Consider the following 21,478-nt stretch of genomic DNA (forward strand, 5'->3'; position numbering starts at 1 on the left):
TGGTTATACTAACCGACAAAGTCAACAACTTGGACACCGGCATGTCTAGTTTTTTTAGTGATATGGCCGTGCTGCTAGGGATGAAGGGCAGAATACTGGATCACAATACCCAACCGTGTGAACAAATGTACGTGACCCTCTGCACATATGTCCCTGCCAAATATGATATAAAAAAGGCTGCATGTTTTGACTTTGTAGTACAGTCTCTTCCTTGATTGTTCTCCTTGCCTGACAAGTTATTACAAATAAAGAAGTTAACTGTCACACGCATCTCGTTTAAATTATTCCGACAGTTGAAAGCAGTTACGTAATCATAATGTTCTTTCACAGGTAAGATAATCATACAGCATGAAAAAGCTCCATTGATGTACTGAGCCACACCAACTACCAAGGACCAGTTTATTTCAATCCTATGCTAATTATTCTCATCACATTCTCATAAGGTCTTCCTGGGTTCTATCAACATGTAATCTACAGTGGCCAAGCAATCTGCACATCTTTTGATAGTGGGAAGAAACTGCAGCACCCACAAGCAGCACATGTGGCCACAGGGAGAAAGGGCAAACTCCACACAGGCAGTGGTGAAGGTCAGGATTGAATTCGGGTCACCGTAGCTGTGAGACAGGCAGCCTGAACATCTATTCCGCTCTAGTAACTCAAAACCCAACAACACAACCACTTGAGAAGATATTAACAGACCAGGGTCTACTCTTGGTCTTAAAACTCCTTAAAATCGATCTCTTTTACCAGATCCTTACCAGTGCATCCAAGTATCCCATGTGGATTCCAACTGAAATCCTTCCCTTCACATTTTTGGTTGCTTTCCTGACAGGTGAAGCAGTTAGATACATTTTATACATCTAGTAATAGTCTTACAACATGGAAATATCAAGTAGTCTAACCAATATTTACTCATTAAGCATCATCACTGTAATTGTCTGATCATTAGCTTCCTGATTTGTGACAGCTTCTAGTCTACAAATTGGATGTAATATATTCCAACAATCCACAGACTCTGTTACCTCCATCAATCTGGCCCCAAAACAGTGATTAACAAACTTCTGCTGCAGGAAAATCTATAATGCAGGACTCAATATCTCTGTAAAGTAAACTCTATTCAATGAACACATCAACTTGGCAAGTCCTCTTACATCCACAGCGCCTGGTCTGCCTTCAACTCCAGCATGTTTACACCTTTAAAAAGATTCACCGTTTCTTCACCAGAACAAACAGGGCAGCTTTACTGTGCTTTAGATTATCTAAGGTTACAACAGGATCTAGATCAAGTGGGCCTAGGATTGGCAGATGGAATTTAACTTGCACAAGTGCAAACTAATACGTTTTGGCAAGTTAAACCAGAACAGGACTTCCAGTAAGTTGTTGTGACTATGTACAGCGCTGTGAAAGTGCCGCACATATAGGCGAGATGGTGAAGGAAGCATTTGGCATGTTTGCCTTCATTGGTCAAGACAATGAGTACAAGAGTTGGGTTGTCATGTTACTGTTATACAAGTCTTCACTGCACTTAAGAACTAGGTGTGTGCATTTCTGTAGCTGTAGGAAAGATGACAATAATCTGGAAAGGATGCAGAAAGGATTTACAAGGATGATATTGGGACTGGAAGGCTTGAAACAACTGGATAGGCTGGTGGAGCATAGGAGGCTGATGGCTGAATGATAAATAAACTCATGAGTTCAGGTTAGTCTTTTTCCCCCAAGCTAGGGAAGCCTAAAACTAGACAGAAAGAGATTCACATTCTCTCAACTTAGAGAGGGGAAAGATTAAAAGGGAACGAGGGGCAATTTTTTCACCCAGAGGGTAGTGTGTACATTGAACAAGCTTCCACAGGAAGTGGACAGGTCCTTGGGTAGGAACTGTATGGAGAGATATGGGCCAAACTCACGCAAATTTGACTGGCTCAGGTAAGCAACTTGGTCAATATGGAGAATTAGGCCAAAGGGCCTGTTTAACTCTTATAGATTGACCAGGAGATCCAGGAGCCAATATATGTGCCATTAAGGATTTTTTTAAATCTACATGTATCAGAAGGCCGAGGTCCAACAGAGACTGATCTGAAGAACCGAAGTGCCAGTGTATAGAACTAAACATAGATCTCAGGATGCAACAAGAATAACAGGATAGTATGTATACACTTGATTGGATCGAAAATGTGAAGGGTGAAATTTCAGCTGGTATACATATGGGATGATTTGGATATAGAAGTATTTGCTACAGTTTGGAGAAAAAGTCCAATGAGGTGTGTATTTGTCTGAGAGACTGATTTTTGGAACAATGATCAATCTAAGGAAATAATATCAATGATGATTTGGAAAACTATGGTTTTTGGAAACCTATTCCCTGAGGAAATGAGATCTGTGATTAATTGGTGCGGTCAGTTTGCATGATAATTGAGACTCTTCAATTGTTATCACGTCCACTCCCAAAAATAAGAACTTCAATCAACAACAAAATATTTCACTGCACTTGTGCACGTGCACACTCACTGAGGTCCAAACTATTGTGATTTTCTTCACTGCAGAGGACGTGTCTTGCTTAAGCATCTCAAAGACTAAGGTAGAGACAAGGAACAGCAGATGCTGCAATCTAGAGCAAAAGTACTGGAGGAACTCAGCGGCTCAATCCAAACAACCTGACCGTTTGCCTTATAAAGTTCTAGAAGTATGGGGTCCCACATTATCCCCACCTCAGTCCCCTGTTACTCAATTTTTCTCCCCCCCCCCATGTAGTTCCATCTACAAATCACCCACTTACTCAACAGTTTATCCCCTACCCCACTCATATCATTCCCATCTGCCCACCATCCCTCCATTATCTGGTTCTACACATTAACCTTCCTTTTTATCAGATTCCAGAATCTGCACCCCTTATATTGTGTCTACTGATCAGGACCCACAATCCTGTTTATATCAATGGGACGATGGTGGGGAGAGTCAAAAACTTCAAATTCCTGGGCGTGTATATTTCTGAAGATCTTTCCTGGACCCAGCACACTGATGCAATTATAAGGAAAGCACATCAGCGCCTCTACTTCCTGAGAAGATTACAGAGATTTTGTATGTCAAAGAGAATTCTCTTGAACTTCTACAAATGCACAGTAGAGAGCATATTGCCTGGTTGCATAATTGTCTAGTTCGGCAACTTGAACGTCCAGGAGCGGAAAAGACTGCAATAAGTTGTGAACACTGCCCAGTCCATCACCGGCTCTGACCTCCCCACCATCGAAGGGATTTATCGGAGTCGCTGCCTCAAAAAGGTAGCCAACATCATCAAAGACCCACACCATCCTGGCCTCACACTCATTTCACCACTGTCATCAGCCTGAAAACTGTAACATCCAGATTCAGGAACAGCTGCTTCCCTACAGCCATCAGGCTATTAAATACTACAACCATATGTTTGCATATTCTGTTGTGCTGCAGCAAGTAAGAATGTCATTGTTCTATCTGGGACATATGACAATAAAACACTCTTGACTCTCCCAGCCTGTCACTACCTCCACCCTTCCCTCACCCCACCTGGCTTCATTTCAGTTTAGTTTAGAGATATAGCACGGAAACAGGCCCTTTAGCCCACCGAGTCCGTGATCCACGTAAACATTAATACTATCCTACACACACTAAGGACAATTTACACATACACCAAGCCAATTAACCTACACACCCGTACGTCTTTGGAGTATGAGAGTAAACCGAAGATCTCGGTGAAAATCCAAGCGATCACGGGGAGAACGTGCAAACGTACAAACCCGGGTCTCCGGCGCTGCAAGCCACCCATCTGGGTTCACTTGTCACAACCCCCTTCCTCACCCCTTTACACATAGCCTTGATGCAACTTCTTAACCCAAAACGTCGGCCATCCCTTTCCCTCCAGAGATGCCGCTTGTCATACTGAGGTCCTCCATCAGCTGTTTCAGGTTCCAGCGTCTGCAGTTAGTAAAAGTTGGTTGAAGAAGTAATATGGGTCCAAGACCCTAGAGGAGAACTTCCCTGCTCTTTTTCAATTCAGCACGATGTTTCTTTCACCTTAACAGATAGCATCACGTCAGAATGTTAGCTTTAATTCCCTCAGTACTGTAACGCATTCACTTAGCTTCTGACTTCACAAATCTTCTCGACTGGTTACTCATGCGTCAATTTAATGAAAGAATCCTTCCTCTAGGATTGTTAAACCATAGAAGGGTTTCGGCCCGAAACGTTGCCTATTTCCTTCGCTCTATAGATGCTGCCTCACCCGCTGAGTTTCTCCACTCCAGCATGTTTGTCTACCTTTGATATATAATTCCTCTACCACTGGTTGGACTGGTTCTCTACACGAACCAAACTTCTTAAGGGGATGGGGTTATTTAATAACACACCCTTTCCTCCCTCTCACTCTGAACAACTGAAATAAAAACAGTTCAAATTCCTCACCAGCTTCATCCTCCAAGAACAGTTTTCATCAGAAGCCCGAGAAAGTCAAAGTTGAACAGGAAGTGAGCTCCGACCGGGTGGGCTACGCAGGCGTCGGCCGGCGCAAGGTTTGACGGGGGTCGTAGTCCCCGTTTGACCCGATTTGCGCGAGTCACACGGCGGGGCGCCCAAGGTCAATAACTACAACTCCCAGCGGCCCTCGCGAGAGCGCCGGTGTCGCCCTGTGTTTGTGGGGCCTCTTCTGTGGTAGTTTGGTGTTGTTGATCATGGCGGTTGTGGGGCAGACAAAGGCGTTGCTGCTCACTCCTCAATTGGAGATTTAAAAAACTTTTTGATCGAATATATGCGTCTAAATGAAAGAATTACTTCTTGTTGAAAATCATTCTCTTACATTTAAATAGATGAGGTTATTTACATTAATCATAGAGGAAGCTGAGAAGGTGGTGAGTGTTTTATTTCTGCTTAGAGCTTTAAATTGCTTGTTTATGTTTGTGGAAGTGAAGTGGTTTTTACGTCTTTGTGCTTTTGCATAAATATCTCTGAACTTCGTGTTCTCTGAACTATATTTCAGAGGAATTTTAGGGGCAAATGTGTTTTTTTTCTCTATCAGTGTGTTTGTAGGCTTTTTTTTTAAGATACAAGGAGTGATTTGTCCAAAGTACAATACATCAAAATATATAAGTGACACCTTGAACGAGTGGTTCCACATTTGAATAAGACGTAACAGTTCATAATACAAGATTTTCATTATTGTTTGAAAGTTATGAAAGATTATCTCCACAATGACATTTGGGTAAATAAGTTTGTGGTGGACTTCTGTACTGTATTTTACTTGGTGACTTAGTTAGTTTCCTTGTGGAGGCTAAACACCTGTATAATAATCAAGTATGTCTGAGTTATGATATCAATGATTTTCAATATCGTGTATATTCTGTTAAAGATCATGGGGGCAGATATTCTTAAATGTGACAACTTTATTGCTATGATTACTGTGTAATTTATATCTCGATTTTTAAAGTCTTATTTAACGAATGCAGCACTCTTAAGTGTGCTGTGGCAATTTGAAAGTCAGAGATTCTGTCATTACTGTGTGATTTTAAATTGATACTATGTAATACTTTATTTCTCACAAAGGATAACAGATACTATATTTCACTTTAACGATCAAACCCCCAATAACTACAATTTTGTGACACAATTTGAGCTTGTTTGTAAATGGAAATAGGCAACGTTTCGGGTCATCCTTCTTCAGACTGATGTGAGGGTGGGGGAAGGGCAGGAGGAAGAAAGGAAGAGGTGGGAGGTGGAGCCAGAGGGCTGAGGGAGAGCTGAGAAGGGGAGGAGAAAGTAAGGACTACCTGAAATTAGAGAAGTCAATGTTCATACCAGGGTGCAAACTGCCCAAGCGAAATATGAGGTGCTGCTCCTCCAATTTACGGTGGTCCTCACTCTGGCCATGGAGGAGGCCCAGGACAGAAAGGTCGGATTCGGAATGGGAGGGGGAGTTGAAGTGCTGAGCCACCGGGAGATCAGGTTGGTTATTACGAACCGAGCGGAGGTGTTCGGCGAAACGATCGCCAAGCCTACGCTTGATCTCACCGATGTAGAGCAGCTGACATCTAGAGCAGCGGATGCAATAGATGAGGTTGGAGGAGGTGCAGGTGAACTTCTGCCGCACCTGGAAAGACTGCTTGGGTCCTTGAATGGAGTCAAGTGGGGATGTAAAGCGACAAGTGTAGCATTTCTTGCGGTTGCAAGGGAAAGTGCCCGGAGAGGGGGTGGTTCGGGTGGGAAGGGACGAATTGACCAGGGAATTACGGAGGGAGCGGTCTCTGCGGAAAGCAGACGGGAGGAGATGGGAAGATGTGGCAAGTGGCGGGATCACGTGGGAGGTGGCGAAAATGTCGGAGGATTATTTGTTGTATGTGACGGCTGGTAGAGTGGGAGGTGAGGACAAGGGGGACTCTGCCCTTGTTATGAGTGGGGGGGATGGGGAGTGAGAGCAGGCTCACGGGGTATAGAAGAGACCCTGGTGAGAGCCTCATCTATGGTAGAAGAGGAGAACCCCCATTCCCTGAAGAATGAGAACATCTCCGATGCCCTGGTGTAGAACACCTCATCCTGGGTGCAGATGCGGCGTAGAGGGAGGAATTGGGAGTAGGGGATAGAGTCCTTACAGGAAGCAGGGTGGGAAGAAGTGTAGTCTCCAGTCACTCTACACCTCCATCCCCCACCAGGAGGGTCTCAAAGCCCTCCATTTCTTCCTCGACCGGAGAACCAACCAATCCCCGTCTCTGATACGCTCCTCCGCCTAGCGGAGCTGGTCCTTACCCATAATATATTATACAATACCAAGACAAATTCCAAGAGTGTTACAAATTTGTTGTCTAAAAGCCACATTTGTTGTAGTGGCCTAATTGTTTTGATCCTGTAAACAGTAATTAATTTAAAAAATATGGGATGACAAGGCCATTTATGGATTGAGCCTCAAATTGTTAAATCTTTCAATTTAAATAGTTGATCATTCCTGTTTGTGTTTTGCTTCCAAGTGGATGTAATATACACTTTTAACACTTTGCCAACAATCACTTTAAAATGAATTTTCTGGTCATTATTATATTGCTGTTTGTGAAACTTTGCAATGTGCAAATCAGTTGTCACTTTTTTTTTGCATTACAACAGTGACCACATTTTAGAAATATGCAATTTCTGTAAAGCCCCTTTGGTTGTTTTTTATGAAAACTGCTACATAAAAGAAATTTCATGGCAATCTGAGTTACACGTGGTGTTTATTTTGAACTCAATGCTTTCCCAAGGCACTCATTGGTGTTTGTATTAGTGCATGCTATCCAGGCAAATCATATCATATATTAGTGCAATCAAGCTATACACAAGTACAATAGGTAGTGCAAACGTGAAAGGAAACAGGCAGAATATAGTGTCGCAGCTATAGAGAAAATGCAGATTAAAAAAATGCAAGATCTGCAGCTAGTTAGATTGGAAGATCAGGAATTCGTCCTTGACATATGAAAGGTCCATTCAGGAGTCTGGGAACAAGTTGCCCTTGAATCTAGTGATATGTGCTTTCAAGCTTTTGTTTCTTCTGCCTGACAGGAGAGGGGGGAAGACTGCCCCATGGGAGAGGATGACCAAAGTGAGAGTGGTCCTTGATTATGTTGGTTGCTTTCCCGGATGAAATGTAGGTGGTAACGATGGGGTTACTTTTACGATGTTCTCGACTGCGTCCAACTGCAATTTCTTGCGGTCTTGGGAAGAGCAGTTGCCAATCTAAGCTGGACAGGTAGATTGAGAGGAAAGGTTTAGAGGGATATGGGCCAAACGCAGGTGGGACTAGTGCAGATGGAGCATCTTGGTCGGCATGGGCAAGTTGAGTTGGAAGACCTGTTTCCATGCTGCAACGTTCCATGACTCTAAGTAAGAATGTTCACAAATGATTGCATATTGCTCATTTCTATTTGCAGTCATTCAGCAGGTGAAAGTAGAACTCCTGTCAAAAAAGTGCCAGGCATAGACCATCTTCAATAAAAAAAAGAGTTCAGTCAACTACCTGTGATTTTGAATGTTATTACTATTGCTGAGTGCACCATCATCAACATACTGGGGGCTGGGAGATTGCAACCTTCACATGGTCCGCCCTGTTTCGACGAATGCAATCAACCTGGTGTGCACAATCAAATAAGATCAAATAGAACAAGTTGTCCTACAACTTTAGGCTGTGCACCCCATACGCAAGAAGAAGAACATACTGGGCTTCACTATTGACCAGAAGCTCAAATGAACCACATGCACAGGGCTCTCACTTAACTTTTTTTCCCTGTTGCCAGCCGGGCAACCTTGACAGCTTTTTAGGTTGCCAAATGACAGTTTAGGTGGTCATTTAAGACGGTTTGCATGACGCGTGCGATAATGTGCTCGGACGAAATGCGTAGTTGCCAGTCGGAATTATGCTCAATGAAGCATTCACATATTATGTTCAAGAAGGAACTGCAGATGCTGGAAAATCGAAGGTAGGCAAAAGTGCTGGAGCAACTCTGCGGGTGCAGCAGCATCTATGGAGCGAAGGAAATGGGCAACGTTTCAGCCCGAAACGTTGCCTATTTCCTTCGCTCCATAGATGCTGCCGCATCCGCTGAGTTTCTCATTCACATATTATTTCTGCTTCAAATAACTCACAAACTAAACATATTCACCAATCAAGACATGATATATACCACAATGACATGCAGCAAAATTATAATGCAGTATCTCAACTCTTTTTACACAGTGCAATTAATGCAATTTCTATTAGTTCTTTCCACTTCCAAACAAAAATGTGGTTGGATTATTCAGCGTATGATCAACCTGTGTCAATAAATCCTGGACCATGGTAACATATATGCTTAACCATGCACACTACAGATTGATGCAAGCATGTTCCCTGTGAAGGACCGAAAATTATCATGACATGGCCTTAGCATGGGTCGTTATTGCTATTGGTGCAGAAACACTCTTGCTTCCCACATAATTTATCCATAACAAAATATACAGGTTGCAAGGAAATTTCTAAAGGCATTTTATGATAATAGCTGTTAAAACCGACTATACCCATCAGACAGGTTAAATATTACACTAACTGACAAGAGATGGCCAAAGGACATAACTGCAGCAAATGTTCTTTTGGTAATATGTTTAAAGGTGTAAAAACAAATAATAACATTGCGAATTAAAACACATTTGATTGCATTCCGTTATCAAACATAGTCAATGTTCGCTCTGAAGACCATGAAGCACAATAGGGTCAAGCCGGGAAAAATGACTCTGCGTTTAGGTTGCCCGGCTGCACTTTGGGTGGTCAATGGCACCCGGCCAACCGCTAATTTAGAGCCCTGAATGCATCAATACTGTCACTTCAAGAGTAGGATGGAGACTGGATATCCTGCGGTAAGTCACAGTGCTCCCGGCATCCCAAAAGCTTTCCATCATCTATTAGGCACGAAGCAAGAGTGTGATGGGATATTGTCTACTTGCAGAGATTGACTGTAGCTCCAATAACTGGATAGCATCTGGGCAAAAAGCAGCCTGCTTGATTGATGCCCAATTAACCACCTTAAACATCAGTTTATACCAACTGTGATGTATTTGACCGACAAAATGTGCGGCAATTATGCGGCCACCTCAACAGTGTTGTAGGGGAAAGAATAGTGAGAGCTAATAATTGGTAAATAGGGATGTGGATTGTGCTAATGTGGTAACAGGGAACCACAGGCAAAGACTAAAAGTAAAGACATGGAATGCAGCAGTGACAGCACCCACGTTTTAGGAGCCTCATTAATTATGTTATAGCATGCACCCAATGTTGAAACAAAAAATTGGATCTACAGTCAACTAAGTGGATAATAATTTTATTCTGTAATCAAGACCTAGCTTGGTACGTAATTAAGTCTCTCTGTAACCTCCAGTTTGTAAACAAGATCTAGTTTGTTACCTATTTAAATCTTTCTGTAACCTCCATTCTGTAATCAAGACCTTGTTTTACCGTTAATCAGGTTTCTGTGCAATCTTGACAGCACTTGCTCGGGTTAAACTCCATCTGCAACTTCTCTGCCCATTTCCAGCTGATCTATATTCTGCTGTACCTTCTGAAGCCTTCTTCACTGTCTGCAACTCCTCCAATTTTGGTGTCGTCACCAAACCTACTCACCAACCCATTAGCATTTACGTCTCGGTCATTTGTATATATCACAAACAGACGAGATCCCAGCACAGATCCCTGCAAACCCCTCTGTCCACAGACCTCTATCCAGAATATTTACATCCCACCACAACCTCCTGTCTTCTGACTAAGCCAGTTGCAAATCCATACGATAAAGTAATTGTGAATCCTGACCCTTATGAGGGACCTGTCTGAATGACTACCATCCGGTGGCACTTACCTCGGTAGTCATGAAATGCTTTGAGAGGCTGGTGAAGAAACACATCTGCGCCTTCCTCCCTCGCAACATGGACCCGTTACAGTTCGCATACCGTCCGAACGGATCCACGGACGATGTGGTCTCCCAGGTTTTGCACACCGCTCTCTCCCATCTGGACAGCCAGAAGGGGGGCTACGTGAGGATGCTGTTCATAGACTTCAGTTCAGCCTTCAACACGATAGTCCCCACCAGACTGGCCGAGAAGCTACTGGAACTAGGGCTCAACACCCCCCTGTGTGCCTGGGCCCTGGACTTTCTCACCGCCAGGCCCCAGGTAGTCAAGATGGTAGGGAATACATCGAAGTCCCTCACATTGAGCACAGGATCACCCCAGGGTTGCGTCCTCAGCCCCCTATTGTACTCCCTGTACACACATAACTGTGCGGGTAGGTTCAGCTCCAACTCAATAATCAAGTTTGCTGATGACACTGTGGTAGTGGGCCTGATCTCAGACAACGATGAGAAGGCCTACCGGGAGGAAGTGGCTGATCTAGCACTCTGGTGTCAGGACAACAGCCTCCTCTTGAACATCAAAAAAACTAAGGAACTGATCGTGGACTTTAGGAGGGCACATCATCCGAGGACGTACACACCATTGAGGATAAATGGGGATACTGTGGATAGGGTGAGCTGTTTAAAATATCTGGGAGTCCACATCTCTGAGGATATGACATGGACATCACACGCCGCAGCACTCGTGAGTAAGGCAAGGCAGCGCCTTTACCACCTCAGGCAATTGAGGAAATTCAGAGTGTCTCCGAGGATCCTCCAGTGCTTCTACTCAGCGGCTGTGGAAAGCATCTTGTCCGGAAATATTACCATTTGGTTTGGGAATTGCTCTGCCCAGGACAAGAAGGCTCTGCAGAGAGTAGTGCGTTCGGCCGAACGCACTATGGGAACTTCACTCGCCCCCCTGCATGAACTATACATCAGGAGGTGCAACTCCAGAGCCAATAAAATCATGGGAGACCCCTGCAACGGACTGTTCCAGCTGCTACGGTCAGGCAAACGCCTCCGTTGCCATGCTGTGAGAACGGAGAGGTTGAGAAGGAGTTTCTTCCCAGAGGCCATTCGGACTGTAAACTCCTATCTCACCAGGGACTAACTTTACTGAACCTTTTTCCTTCCGCCCACAATATTTAATATGTAAAAGAATATGTGATTCTGTTTGTAGTTTGTTTGGTTGTTTGTTTGTCTTTTTCACAAAGTCCGCGAGCATTGCCACTTTTCATTTCACTGCACATCTCGTATGTGTATGTGACGAATAAACTTGACTTGACCTTATTAAAAGCCTTAGTAAAATTCATGGATAGAACATCCACCAATTACCTTCATCCTTTGTTTTTTCCTCCAAAAACGCGATCCAGTTAGTGAGACATGACCTGATGTATTGGACATCACTTAACTTTTTTTTCCTGTTGCCAGCCGAGCAACCTTGACAGCTTTTTAGGTTGCCAAATGACAGTTTAGGTGGTCATTTAAGACAGTTTACATGAGGCGTGCGATAATATGCTCGGATGAAGTGTGTAGTTACCAGTCAGAATTATGCTCAATGAAGCATTCCGGAAGTGGCGGCGCTGTGAAACGGCTGCGGTTCGCCTGCAGCCTGTCTGTTATTACTTTTTTGTGTTGTTTTTTTTGTCTTGTTTAGTTAAACTTTTGGTTATTAGGTTGTGTTATGTGTGTGGGGGTGAAACAGGGCTTTCTGTCTCTCCCTTCGGGGGAATGCGACTTTCTTGTCGTATCCCCCTTCTCTTCCCCCGTCTGAGCTGAGGCCTAATGGCGGAGCTGGCGGCCTCCAACCTGCGACCGACCTCGAGGCTCCGGAGGTAGAACCAGCCAGGACTTACCAACGCGAGGCTGGCCGTCTTCGAGCTGCAGCGGCGTTCGGGCAGCGGCATGACTCGGCGCTCCGGTGAGGGTGGACGGCGCGGGGCTGAGACACTCTTGTGAGGGCGGCCCGGCTCCCGGCTGGAAGGCGCTCCCGTGGGGGCGGCCCGGTGCGGGGCTGAGACGCTCCCGTGAGGGCGGCCCGGTGCGGGGCTGAGACGCTCCCGTGAGGGCGGCCCGGTGCGGGGCTGAGACGCTCCCGTGAGGGCGGCCCGGTGCGGGGCTGAGACGCTCCCGTGAGGGCGGCCCGGTGCGGGGCTGAGACGCTCCCGTGAGGGCGGCCCGGTGCGGGGCTGAGACGCTCCCGTGAGGGCGGCCCGGTGCGGGGCTGGAAGGCGCTCCCGGGTGGGTGGCCCGATGCGGGGCTGAGACGCTCCCGTGAGGGCGGCCCGGTGCGGGGCTGAGACGCTCCCGTGAGGGCGGCCCGGTGCGGGGCTGGAAGGCGCTCCCATGTGGGCGGCCCGGTGCGGGGCTGGAAGGCGCTCCCATGTGGGCGGCCCGGCTACCGGCTGGAAGGCGCTCCCGTGGGGGCGGCCCGGTGCGGGGCTGAGACGCTCCCATGAGGGCGGCCCGGTGCGGGGCTGAGACGCTCCCGTGGGGGCGGCCCGGTGCGGGGCGGAGACGGTGCTTTGGTGGCTGAGGCGCTCCCGTGAGGGCGGCCCGGTGCGGGGCGGAGACGGTGCTCCAGTGGCTGAGGCGGCGTTCTGGCGGCAGCGACCTGAATCCGGGGCTCGGCAGCGGGCCAGTGGATGACATCGTCGGGAGCTCGCAGGTCACAGGTTGATGCCTGTTTTCCGGAGCTCCCGTGGCAACAACTGCGTCCGTTGGACTGGAGGGCGGCAGCTTCGACCACCACCGGGCCGCGGAGCTTGAACCGCGGGACTGACTTACCATCGCCCGGTGGTGTATCGCCTCAGCGCAGAGGGAGAAGAGGAGGGAAGAGACAGCAACCCTAAGACTTTTGCCTCCATCACAGTGAGGAGGTGCTTGGTGAACTCACTGTGGTGGATGTTAATTTGTGTTTATTGTGTGTTGTTTATTATTACATGTATGGCTGCAGGCAATGACATTTCGTTCAGACCGAAAGGTCTGAATGACAAATAAAGGATTCAATTCAATTCACATATAATATGTATCTGCTTCAAATAAAGTCACAAACTAAACATATTCACCAATCAAGACATGATATATACCACAATGACATGCAGCAAAATTATAATACAGTATCTCAACTCTTTTTACACATTGCAATTAATGCAATTTCTATTAGTTCTTTCCACTTCCAAACAAAAATGTGGTTCAGCGTATGATCAACCTGTGTCAATAAATCCTGAATTAATGTTCTTTTGGTAAAATGTTTAAAGGTGTCAAAATGCCACATTACCGTACATTCAGATTAGATGTACGTGTTGTGAACACCATGAAGATACCCAGTTTGTACGCACTAGATTAAAAAAAAATTATTGATAAATGCTGTTTCCATCATTCCCACTTCAGAATTAACGTTAAAATTTCAACTGAAATATCTCCTGACCAAATTTATGATGTATATGACCGACTGTAGAAGTAAAACCTGGATAAATCCAACGTATAGTTGTGAATGTTGCTAATTAAATAGCTACAGTGCTGATACTCCATATCAAGAGCATTGATTTGCAGTTAAAATGAATTCTGTAATAACGTGTCAACGGTAGCAGTGACAATCGAACAATGTGGTTTTAATGTTTCACGTGTTCACAGTTTAATTAATCCATCTTTATGGACTAAAACAAATAATAACATTGGGAATTAAAACACATTTGATTGCATTCCATTATCAAACATAGTCAATGTTCGCTCTGAAGACATTTCCAGCACAATGGGGTCGGGGGTGGGGGGGGGGAGTGTGTATCAGTGCGGGGTGGATAGATGGCGGGTCGGGGGGTTGAGAAGGCAATCGGTGCAGAATGGATGGATGGAGGCAGGTGAATTAGTACGTGTTGGTTGGAGTATGTAAAATTGTGAGGGGGGAGCACGGGGGATGTCAGTGGTGTTGAATGGGGGGGATCAGTACGGGATGAATGGGCGAGATCAGTACAGGATGAATGGAGGGGTTCAGTGCAGGATGGATGGGGGGGCATCAGCGCAGGATTAATGGGGGGGCATCAGCGCAGGATTAATGGGGGGGATCAGTACAGGATGAATGGGGGGGGGTCAGTACAGTGTGGATTGGAGGGTCTGTGCAGGATGAATGAGGGGCTCAGTACAGGATGAATTAGGGGTTCAGTACAGGATGAATGGGGGCATCAGTAAAAGATGAATAGGGGATCAGTAAAAGATGAATGGGGGATCACTGCAGGATGACTGAGGGGATCAGTATAGGATGAATGGGGGATCAGTATAGGATGAATGGGGGATCAGTACAGGATGAATGGGGGATCAGTACAGGATGAATGAGGGGATCATTATAGGATGAATGAGCCAAGTGCCGCCACCAAAGGGGGAGGCGGTTGGGATCTCCTCGCTACCGCCTCCCCTCCTCCGCCAGCCAACAGCAAGGTGCGGGGCTGAGTGGTGCAGCTCAAAGATCCTATAGCTATAGGATCTTTGGTGCAGCTGCTTCAGACGGTGGAAGGAGGCCTCCCCCTCCCTCTCTCCTCCCGGCCTCGGCGTGCGGAAGGGGTTGTCTTGAAAGTGCCGTTGGCAGAGTGGCAGGCAGCGGCCGCTATCAGGGTGGGGGGGGTGTGGGAGGAGGAGGAGATGGAGCCACTGTCGCCGATATGTGGGGCCCATCATTCGCTCCGACCCTTCGTCACCACGCACCTAATATCCTTGCACCGCAATACTGCCGTCGCCGACACGTTCCTATTCTCCAGATATGCTGCCTGACCCGCGGAGTTACTCCATTTTTTTGGGTCTATCTTCGATATAAACCAGTATCTGTAGTGCCAAGCCGGGCAAAATGACTCGGCGTGTAGGTTTCCCGGCGGCACCTTAGGTGGTCTATGGCACCTGGGCAACTGCTAATTTCGAGCCCTGCAATGACATTTCATGACACGTCCTGGCCTATCTAATTGCCTGCTTGAGTTCTTTCCTCTTCATTTTATATTCCTCATAACCTCCATCTGTTGCCACCTTCTTAAACCTGACAATATAAGATGACAACTATTCCTATCTCCTATTCCTCAGTTAGAATATTGATCGATGGTTAGCTAGTGTATACTTCCTTTTCATGACATTATGCCTCTGAGTACACTATTTCCTAACCCTTTTATACAGTCCTGTACTCTTTCCAGGATTTCCATGTGATTGAATTTATTGTCTTTCATTTTGGAATTCATGTCATGTTGTTTGACAGAATAATGTTTGTAATTGGGCTCCTTTTCATGTCCTCTCATTGGTGAAGCACTTTACAGCTTGATAATTTCAAATTAGTTCCATTTTGTCAATAAACATGGTAGCAATTTCAATATAACAATGTAGCACGTACAACAAATAAATGTTTCCAATTGTGTGGATATGAATACTGTTGGCTTGGGGAACTTTCTCCTGTTAAATATCCTAAGATTTCCAGATTTCACAAAATGTAGATGGACCTTGGTTTTAACTTGTCACCTGATGTGCAGCATTATCTGCATCGAATAGGCAGAACCTACTCGAGTATAGTCAACGGGCATCTGTCTTCATATATTGCTATTTTAATCTTCATTTCTAAAGTTTTAGCCTCTGTCGTTTACCTATTAACATGGGGCTCTTGAGCATTTGGCTTTGTATAGATTGAGGTGTGTCATTTTAATACTAAGATCTTTTTGACAAGGATTATAATATCCTACCTTTTTGGGTTTGTGTTGAGCTGGATGTTTATTATAATGAAATAACAGGAATTGAGATTTTGATGTATGAGTCAGTGGTCAATGCTGTACCTTTTTATCCTTTTGTTGGATGTGGACATAATGAGCAAGCTCACAGCTGCCTGTTTATCCTGGGATGAAAATAAATTAAATTTCTTCTTCAAAGGTTCAAAGGTATTTTATTGTCGCGATCGAAGCCCCCACGTCGGGGCGGTCGAAGCTCCCTTGATCTGGGCGGTCAAAACTCCTGCGGCTCTGCAAACATAGGCCTTTCTTAATGACCTGCCATGCTTTCAGCTCCTTTGTTTATTCCTTTTTGTCCATGAACATATTAATTCTGGAGTTATGCAAGCAGCTGACTTGGCAGCCTGGCATTTAAATAATTAAATAAATTGGTTTAAAAAGGTCATAACAATGGTACTCCTTCTGGTTTATTCCAAATGTTTGCAATCACAAATTAAAATTCTGTAGCTGCTGTGTTGAGATTCAGATTTGTTTCTCTACCGCAGTAGTCCTGATTTCTGATTACTCATCCAATAATTTAATATATCTAAGTCATCAAGTGCGACTTGGTGCTGTACTTTTGCATATTAATTGGAATAGCAAAATCGGCTATTCTGGCCTGTACCATAGTTTATTCTCCAAACTTGTATCTTATAATTCTTTATCTAAGATCTGTACTGCATTTCCTTTGTAGATAAATTGAAGTTATTTCTGACCTGATGGGTCAATAACAAAATGTAACGATATACGCATGGAAAGAATCAGTCTAAGAAACAATTTCACAAAATTGTGCAGGACAGTTTTCTGCAATAATAGATCATGTTTAATGTAATTAGCAAAAAATTAATTTACAGCTTGAAGTATTTTCTTTTGAATGATTGATTGGCATTGAAAGATTTATTTTTTAAAGGTTTCTTACAAAATCACAGAGTCTGAAGATGCTAATAAAGACCCAGAAAGTTGTGGAGGCTTCAAATTAAATTTGGGCTAAGGTCTTGTCAGCAAGGATTATTATATCCTCCCTTTTTGGGTTTGAGTTTAGCAGGATGTTTACTATAATGAAATAACTGGAATTGAGATATCAACGTATAAGAGAATGTAAATGGTGTAAATCTTAGCAGTACTAACTCTGAGAATTTACTCAACATTGCAAGTTTTAAGGAAGTAGATCTTAATATGAAATATATTGAAGCATGTAGATTTCAACTTAAAATTTAAACTGTGAAGTAAACAAAATGTTATAGTCAATAGTTAGCAAGTGCCCACAATTTACTCTAATTTGTGGTCATCACTGAGCAATAGTTTAATAGTTCAAATAGTGCTTCATTGTCAGGTTGCCAAGTAAGAACTGGGATTACTGGGATATGGTATAAAGGTATACAGAAGTTAACAGTGTTTGCTTTGTGGGCTATTGCAGTTATTTATAAAAACTTAGCCCCATGTGTGTACATCATGTCTCCAGTTACTGAAATCACTTTAAACAAGCTGTCAACATGACAGATCGTGGCCACCCAAGTTAGTTTAGTTTAGTTTAGTTGAGCTTTGCTTAGTTTAGTTTATTACTGTCACATGTACCAAGGTACAGTGACAAGCTTTTGTTTGCGTGCTATTCAGTCAAAAAGACTAAATATGAATACAATCAAGCTGTCCACATTTCACATATAAAGGATACAACATTTAGTGCAAGATGAAGTCCGAATAAAGATAGTTCGAAGGTCTCCAATGAGGTAGATGCGAGGTCAGGTCACTCTCAAGCTGGTGAGAGGATCGTTCAGTTGCCTGATAACAGCTGGGAAGTAACTGTCCCTGAATCTGGAGGTATGTATTTTCAAATTTCTGTACCTCTTGCCTGATGAGAGAGGGGAGAAGAGGGCATGACCAGGGTGAGACTTTTTTTTTATTACGCTGGTGGCCTTGCCAAGGCAGTGTGAAGTGTAGATGGAGTCAATGGAAGGGAGGTTGATTTGCGGGAAACTCTGGGCTGCGTCCACAACTGTTTGTGGGGGACATGCCAAATTCCTAAGCCTTCCAAGGAAGTAGAGGTGTTGGTGTGCTTTCTTGACCATAGCTTCGATGTGGCTGGTCCAGTCCAATAGCTGGTGATATTTATTCCGAGGAACTTGAAGCTATCAACTATCTTTACCTTGTTGCCATCAATGTATACTGGGGTGTGTGAACTGCTTTGCTTCCTGAGGTCAATCACAATCTTCTTTGTCTTGCTGACATTGAGGGAGAAGTTGTCTTGGTTATAAGATTCTCAATCTCCTTTCTGTACTTCCTTCCATCATTATTTGAGATCCAGCCCAGTATGGTGGTGTTGTAGAGTTAGCTAACTCTGAGAATTTACTCGGTGTTACAAGCTTTAAGGAAGTACACCTTAATCCAAAATATATCGAAGCGCATAGATTTTAACTTAAAACTTAAGCTGTGAAATAAATGTTAATAGTCAATAGTTAGCAAATATCTACAATTTACTTTAATTTGTGGTCGTCACTGAGTTTTCCAATTCCTAACTGGGTGGCCAAAGAGGCAGTAAATGCAGAAGTCTTTAGTGAGTTCCATAATCAAACTGGATCTTGGCAATGGAGATGGAGGAATGGTGATTCTTAAGGTTTGCTGTCTTGCCCATGGCACCATTAGGCAAGGTAAAAGACTACACAGTGGAGGACAGTGAAGCACAAAATGCAGCACTTTTGGAGATTGCTCAATTATGGGGAATAGAAAGGTAATTCTGCAACCTTGCATCATTTTGCCTCCTTAGTTCCAAAAGAAATAGCAACACGGAAATATTGCAAGATTTTTGTAGGGAGAAAATATGGTAGAAATTGGTATTGGTAACACAGAGAGCATATATATTGAATTCCTGTGGTTAGAGTTCAGGATGCTAGGGAATTTTGAAAGTGAAACCTTGAAAGGACAAATTACTAAATTATCCTCAATGGTTCTGGCCAGCAAGAGTAAAAACAGTGTTAACGTGTATCTGGTGTCCTGGTAAAATTGCACCTGGAATATTGTGTGCAGTTCTGGACTCCCTATCTAAGGAAGGATATGCTGGTGATTAAGATCAAATAAGATTCACCAGATTAATTACTTTGATGGGGAAGTTGTCCTTTGAGAGGTTAAGCTATCTCGACCTATACTCTCTTTAATTTGTTACCCAAAAAATGTTACCCAAAATCAAAATTTACAAAATCAGTTAAAAGAAAGTTTAAAAAGTTTTGCTTCTGTGTTGCATAACTCTGACTCGGGCTTCATAGGATAGATGCGGGAATGATGTTTCCCCTCGATGGGGTGTTTAAAAACAGAGTTCGCAGACTGAAAAAAGGTTTGTCCATTTCACTACTAAGATGAAAAGAGATTTCTTCACCAGGGGGTGGTAAATCATAAGATAACATGTTTTTGGAATTCTCCATCCAAGTGGGTTGAGGCAGAGATGTTTGGATACTGATGCTAGGGTTATTGATTGGGGACAATCAGCCATGATCACAATGAATGGCGGTGCTGGCTCGAAGGGCCGAATGACCTCTTCCTGCACCTATTTTCTATGTTTCTATGAAATCAGGGAAGATGACGTTAAGTGTAAGAATAAAGTACACAAAGTGCTGAAATTGCTCAGAGGGTCAGGCAGAATCTTGGGAGAACACGGATAGGCGATATTTCAAGTTGGGACCTTTCCTCAGACTGATAGTACCACAATCAATTTGAGAAAGAGTCCCAACTTGAAACATCACCTATCCATGTTCACCAGATATGCTGCCTGACCTGCTGGGTTACTCCAGCACTTTATGCCTTTTTTTGTAAACTAGCATCTGCACTTCTTTGTCTACATTTTAAGTGTGAGAAAATAATATTAAGATAAAGGATCAACCATGTTCTTATGGTGGAGCAAGAATGCAGGGTCAACTGGTTAGTTTTTAATTTTTTATTTGTCATGTACTTTCAAGCGAAAACCAGGGTAAATACAGTAATAGTGGTAGCAAAGATACAAATAAGAATAACAAATGAGAATACAATGTCAATTCTTCTTCTTGTGTATGGTGTGCACAGCCTACAGTTGTAAGCCAACTTGTTCTGTTTGATCCTCTGTTTGTGCACGCCAGGTTGATTGCATTCGTCGAAATAGGGTGGACCACGTGAAGGTTGCAATCTCCCACCCCACAATGTCAATTAAGGTAAAAGAAAGATTGAAAATGTTTCATCAACAGTAAATAGAAAATCAGTAACAACGTATTGGGGATAAAGAATGTGAGATGGTTAGACGTGCAGGGCAAGGTGGACTAACTAATGGATACTTTAGTACAGGTGCACAACCTTTTATCCGAAGATCCAAATAACGAAAACCTCCGAATAGCGGCCATTTTTTCGGTCCTTGAAGAAAGGTCCTTGAAAACATTCACCGAGGGCAGCCCGCAGAGGTGACAGCGGAACCTCCGGTCGGTCCTCGAAGAAAGGGGAACTAAATCCCCATTCATAAAAGAGAAGGTGAGGGTATATTGCGCGGGAAGGTTAATAATTGACAATATGCTGCTGCCTGCCCGCTGAGTTAAAAAGTTCCCACGGTAGACTCACGATACACTGTGTATCATGAGTCTTGCGTGGGAACTTTTTAACTCAGCGGGCAGGCAGCAGCAGATTGTCAATTATTAACCCTCCCGCGCAATATACCCTCACCTTCTCTTTTATGAATGGGGATTTAGTTCCCCTTTCTTCGAGGACCGACCGGAGGTTCCGCTGTCACCTCTGCGGGCCGCCCTCGGTGAACGTTTTCAAGCGCAAGCACGGAGATCCCAGAGACCCACAGCCAACAGCAGCCCAGCCCAGCCCCGCTCCAACTACAGAGGAAAACTGCAAACTGGCCGGAGACGTCAAGACCACCAGAAGCCGTTCCCCGAGCTGCGCCCCCTCATCGGGACACCGACCCCCAGGCCCACTGCAAGCACGGAGATCCCAGAGACCCACAGCCAACAGCAGCCCAGCCCAGCCCCACTCCAACTACAGAGGAACCTGGGTTGCGGATGACGGGGCGCAGCTCGGGGCGTCGTAGGGGCCCATCGGGGAGCGGGTTCCTGTTGGTCCTGACGTCTCCGGCCACCTGCCATCCTCCGGGAACTGTACCGCCCTTGCAGGAGAGTGGGGTTGTTTGCAGTTGCAGAGGGAGGGGGCAAGGGCGGTACAGTTCCCAGTCTCAGCTCCTGTCCAGGGGGGTGGCCGGAGACGTCAGGACCAACGGGACACCGACCCCCAGGCCCACTGCAAGCACGGAGATCCCAGAGACCCACAGCCAGCAGCAACTCCAGCCCAGCCCCGCTCCAACTCCAGAGGAACACGTAGGGGAAGAAGCTGATGGTGTGC

At 44.7% G+C, this 21,478-nt stretch overlaps 2 protein-coding genes across 16 annotated transcripts in view; one reads left to right on the forward strand and one right to left on the reverse strand.

The window, feature by feature from the left end:
* Nucleotides 1–4,505, reverse strand: part of ints9 (integrator complex subunit 9) — a 40,349-nt gene extending 35,844 nt beyond the window's left edge. The window contains exon 1 of the mRNA XM_033025938.1: nt 4,432–4,505. Within this exon, the coding sequence (XP_032881829.1) occupies nt 4,432–4,440 (9 nt within the window). The 5' untranslated portion in view covers nt 4,441–4,505. The remainder of the gene's footprint in view (nt 1–4,431) is intronic.
* Nucleotides 4,506–4,655: 150 nt separating this feature from the next.
* Nucleotides 4,656–21,478, forward strand: part of hmbox1 (homeobox containing 1) — a 61,994-nt gene continuing 45,171 nt past the window's right edge. For 13 of the 15 annotated variants that reach the window (XM_033025947.1, XM_033025948.1, XM_033025949.1 and 10 more), the window contains exon 1: nt 4,656–4,874. The gene's annotated coding sequence lies outside the window, so the exon portion shown is untranslated. Of the gene's footprint in view, nt 4,875–9,352; nt 9,373–20,277; nt 20,299–21,478 lie in introns of those variants that run through there. The other 2 variants (XM_033025942.1, XM_033025940.1) reach the window with 2 other exon arrangements.

Source organism: Amblyraja radiata, chromosome 8 (assembly GCF_010909765.2).
Source record: "Amblyraja radiata isolate CabotCenter1 chromosome 8, sAmbRad1.1.pri, whole genome shotgun sequence".
Classification (NCBI taxonomy): Eukaryota; Metazoa; Chordata; class Chondrichthyes; order Rajiformes; family Rajidae; genus Amblyraja; species Amblyraja radiata.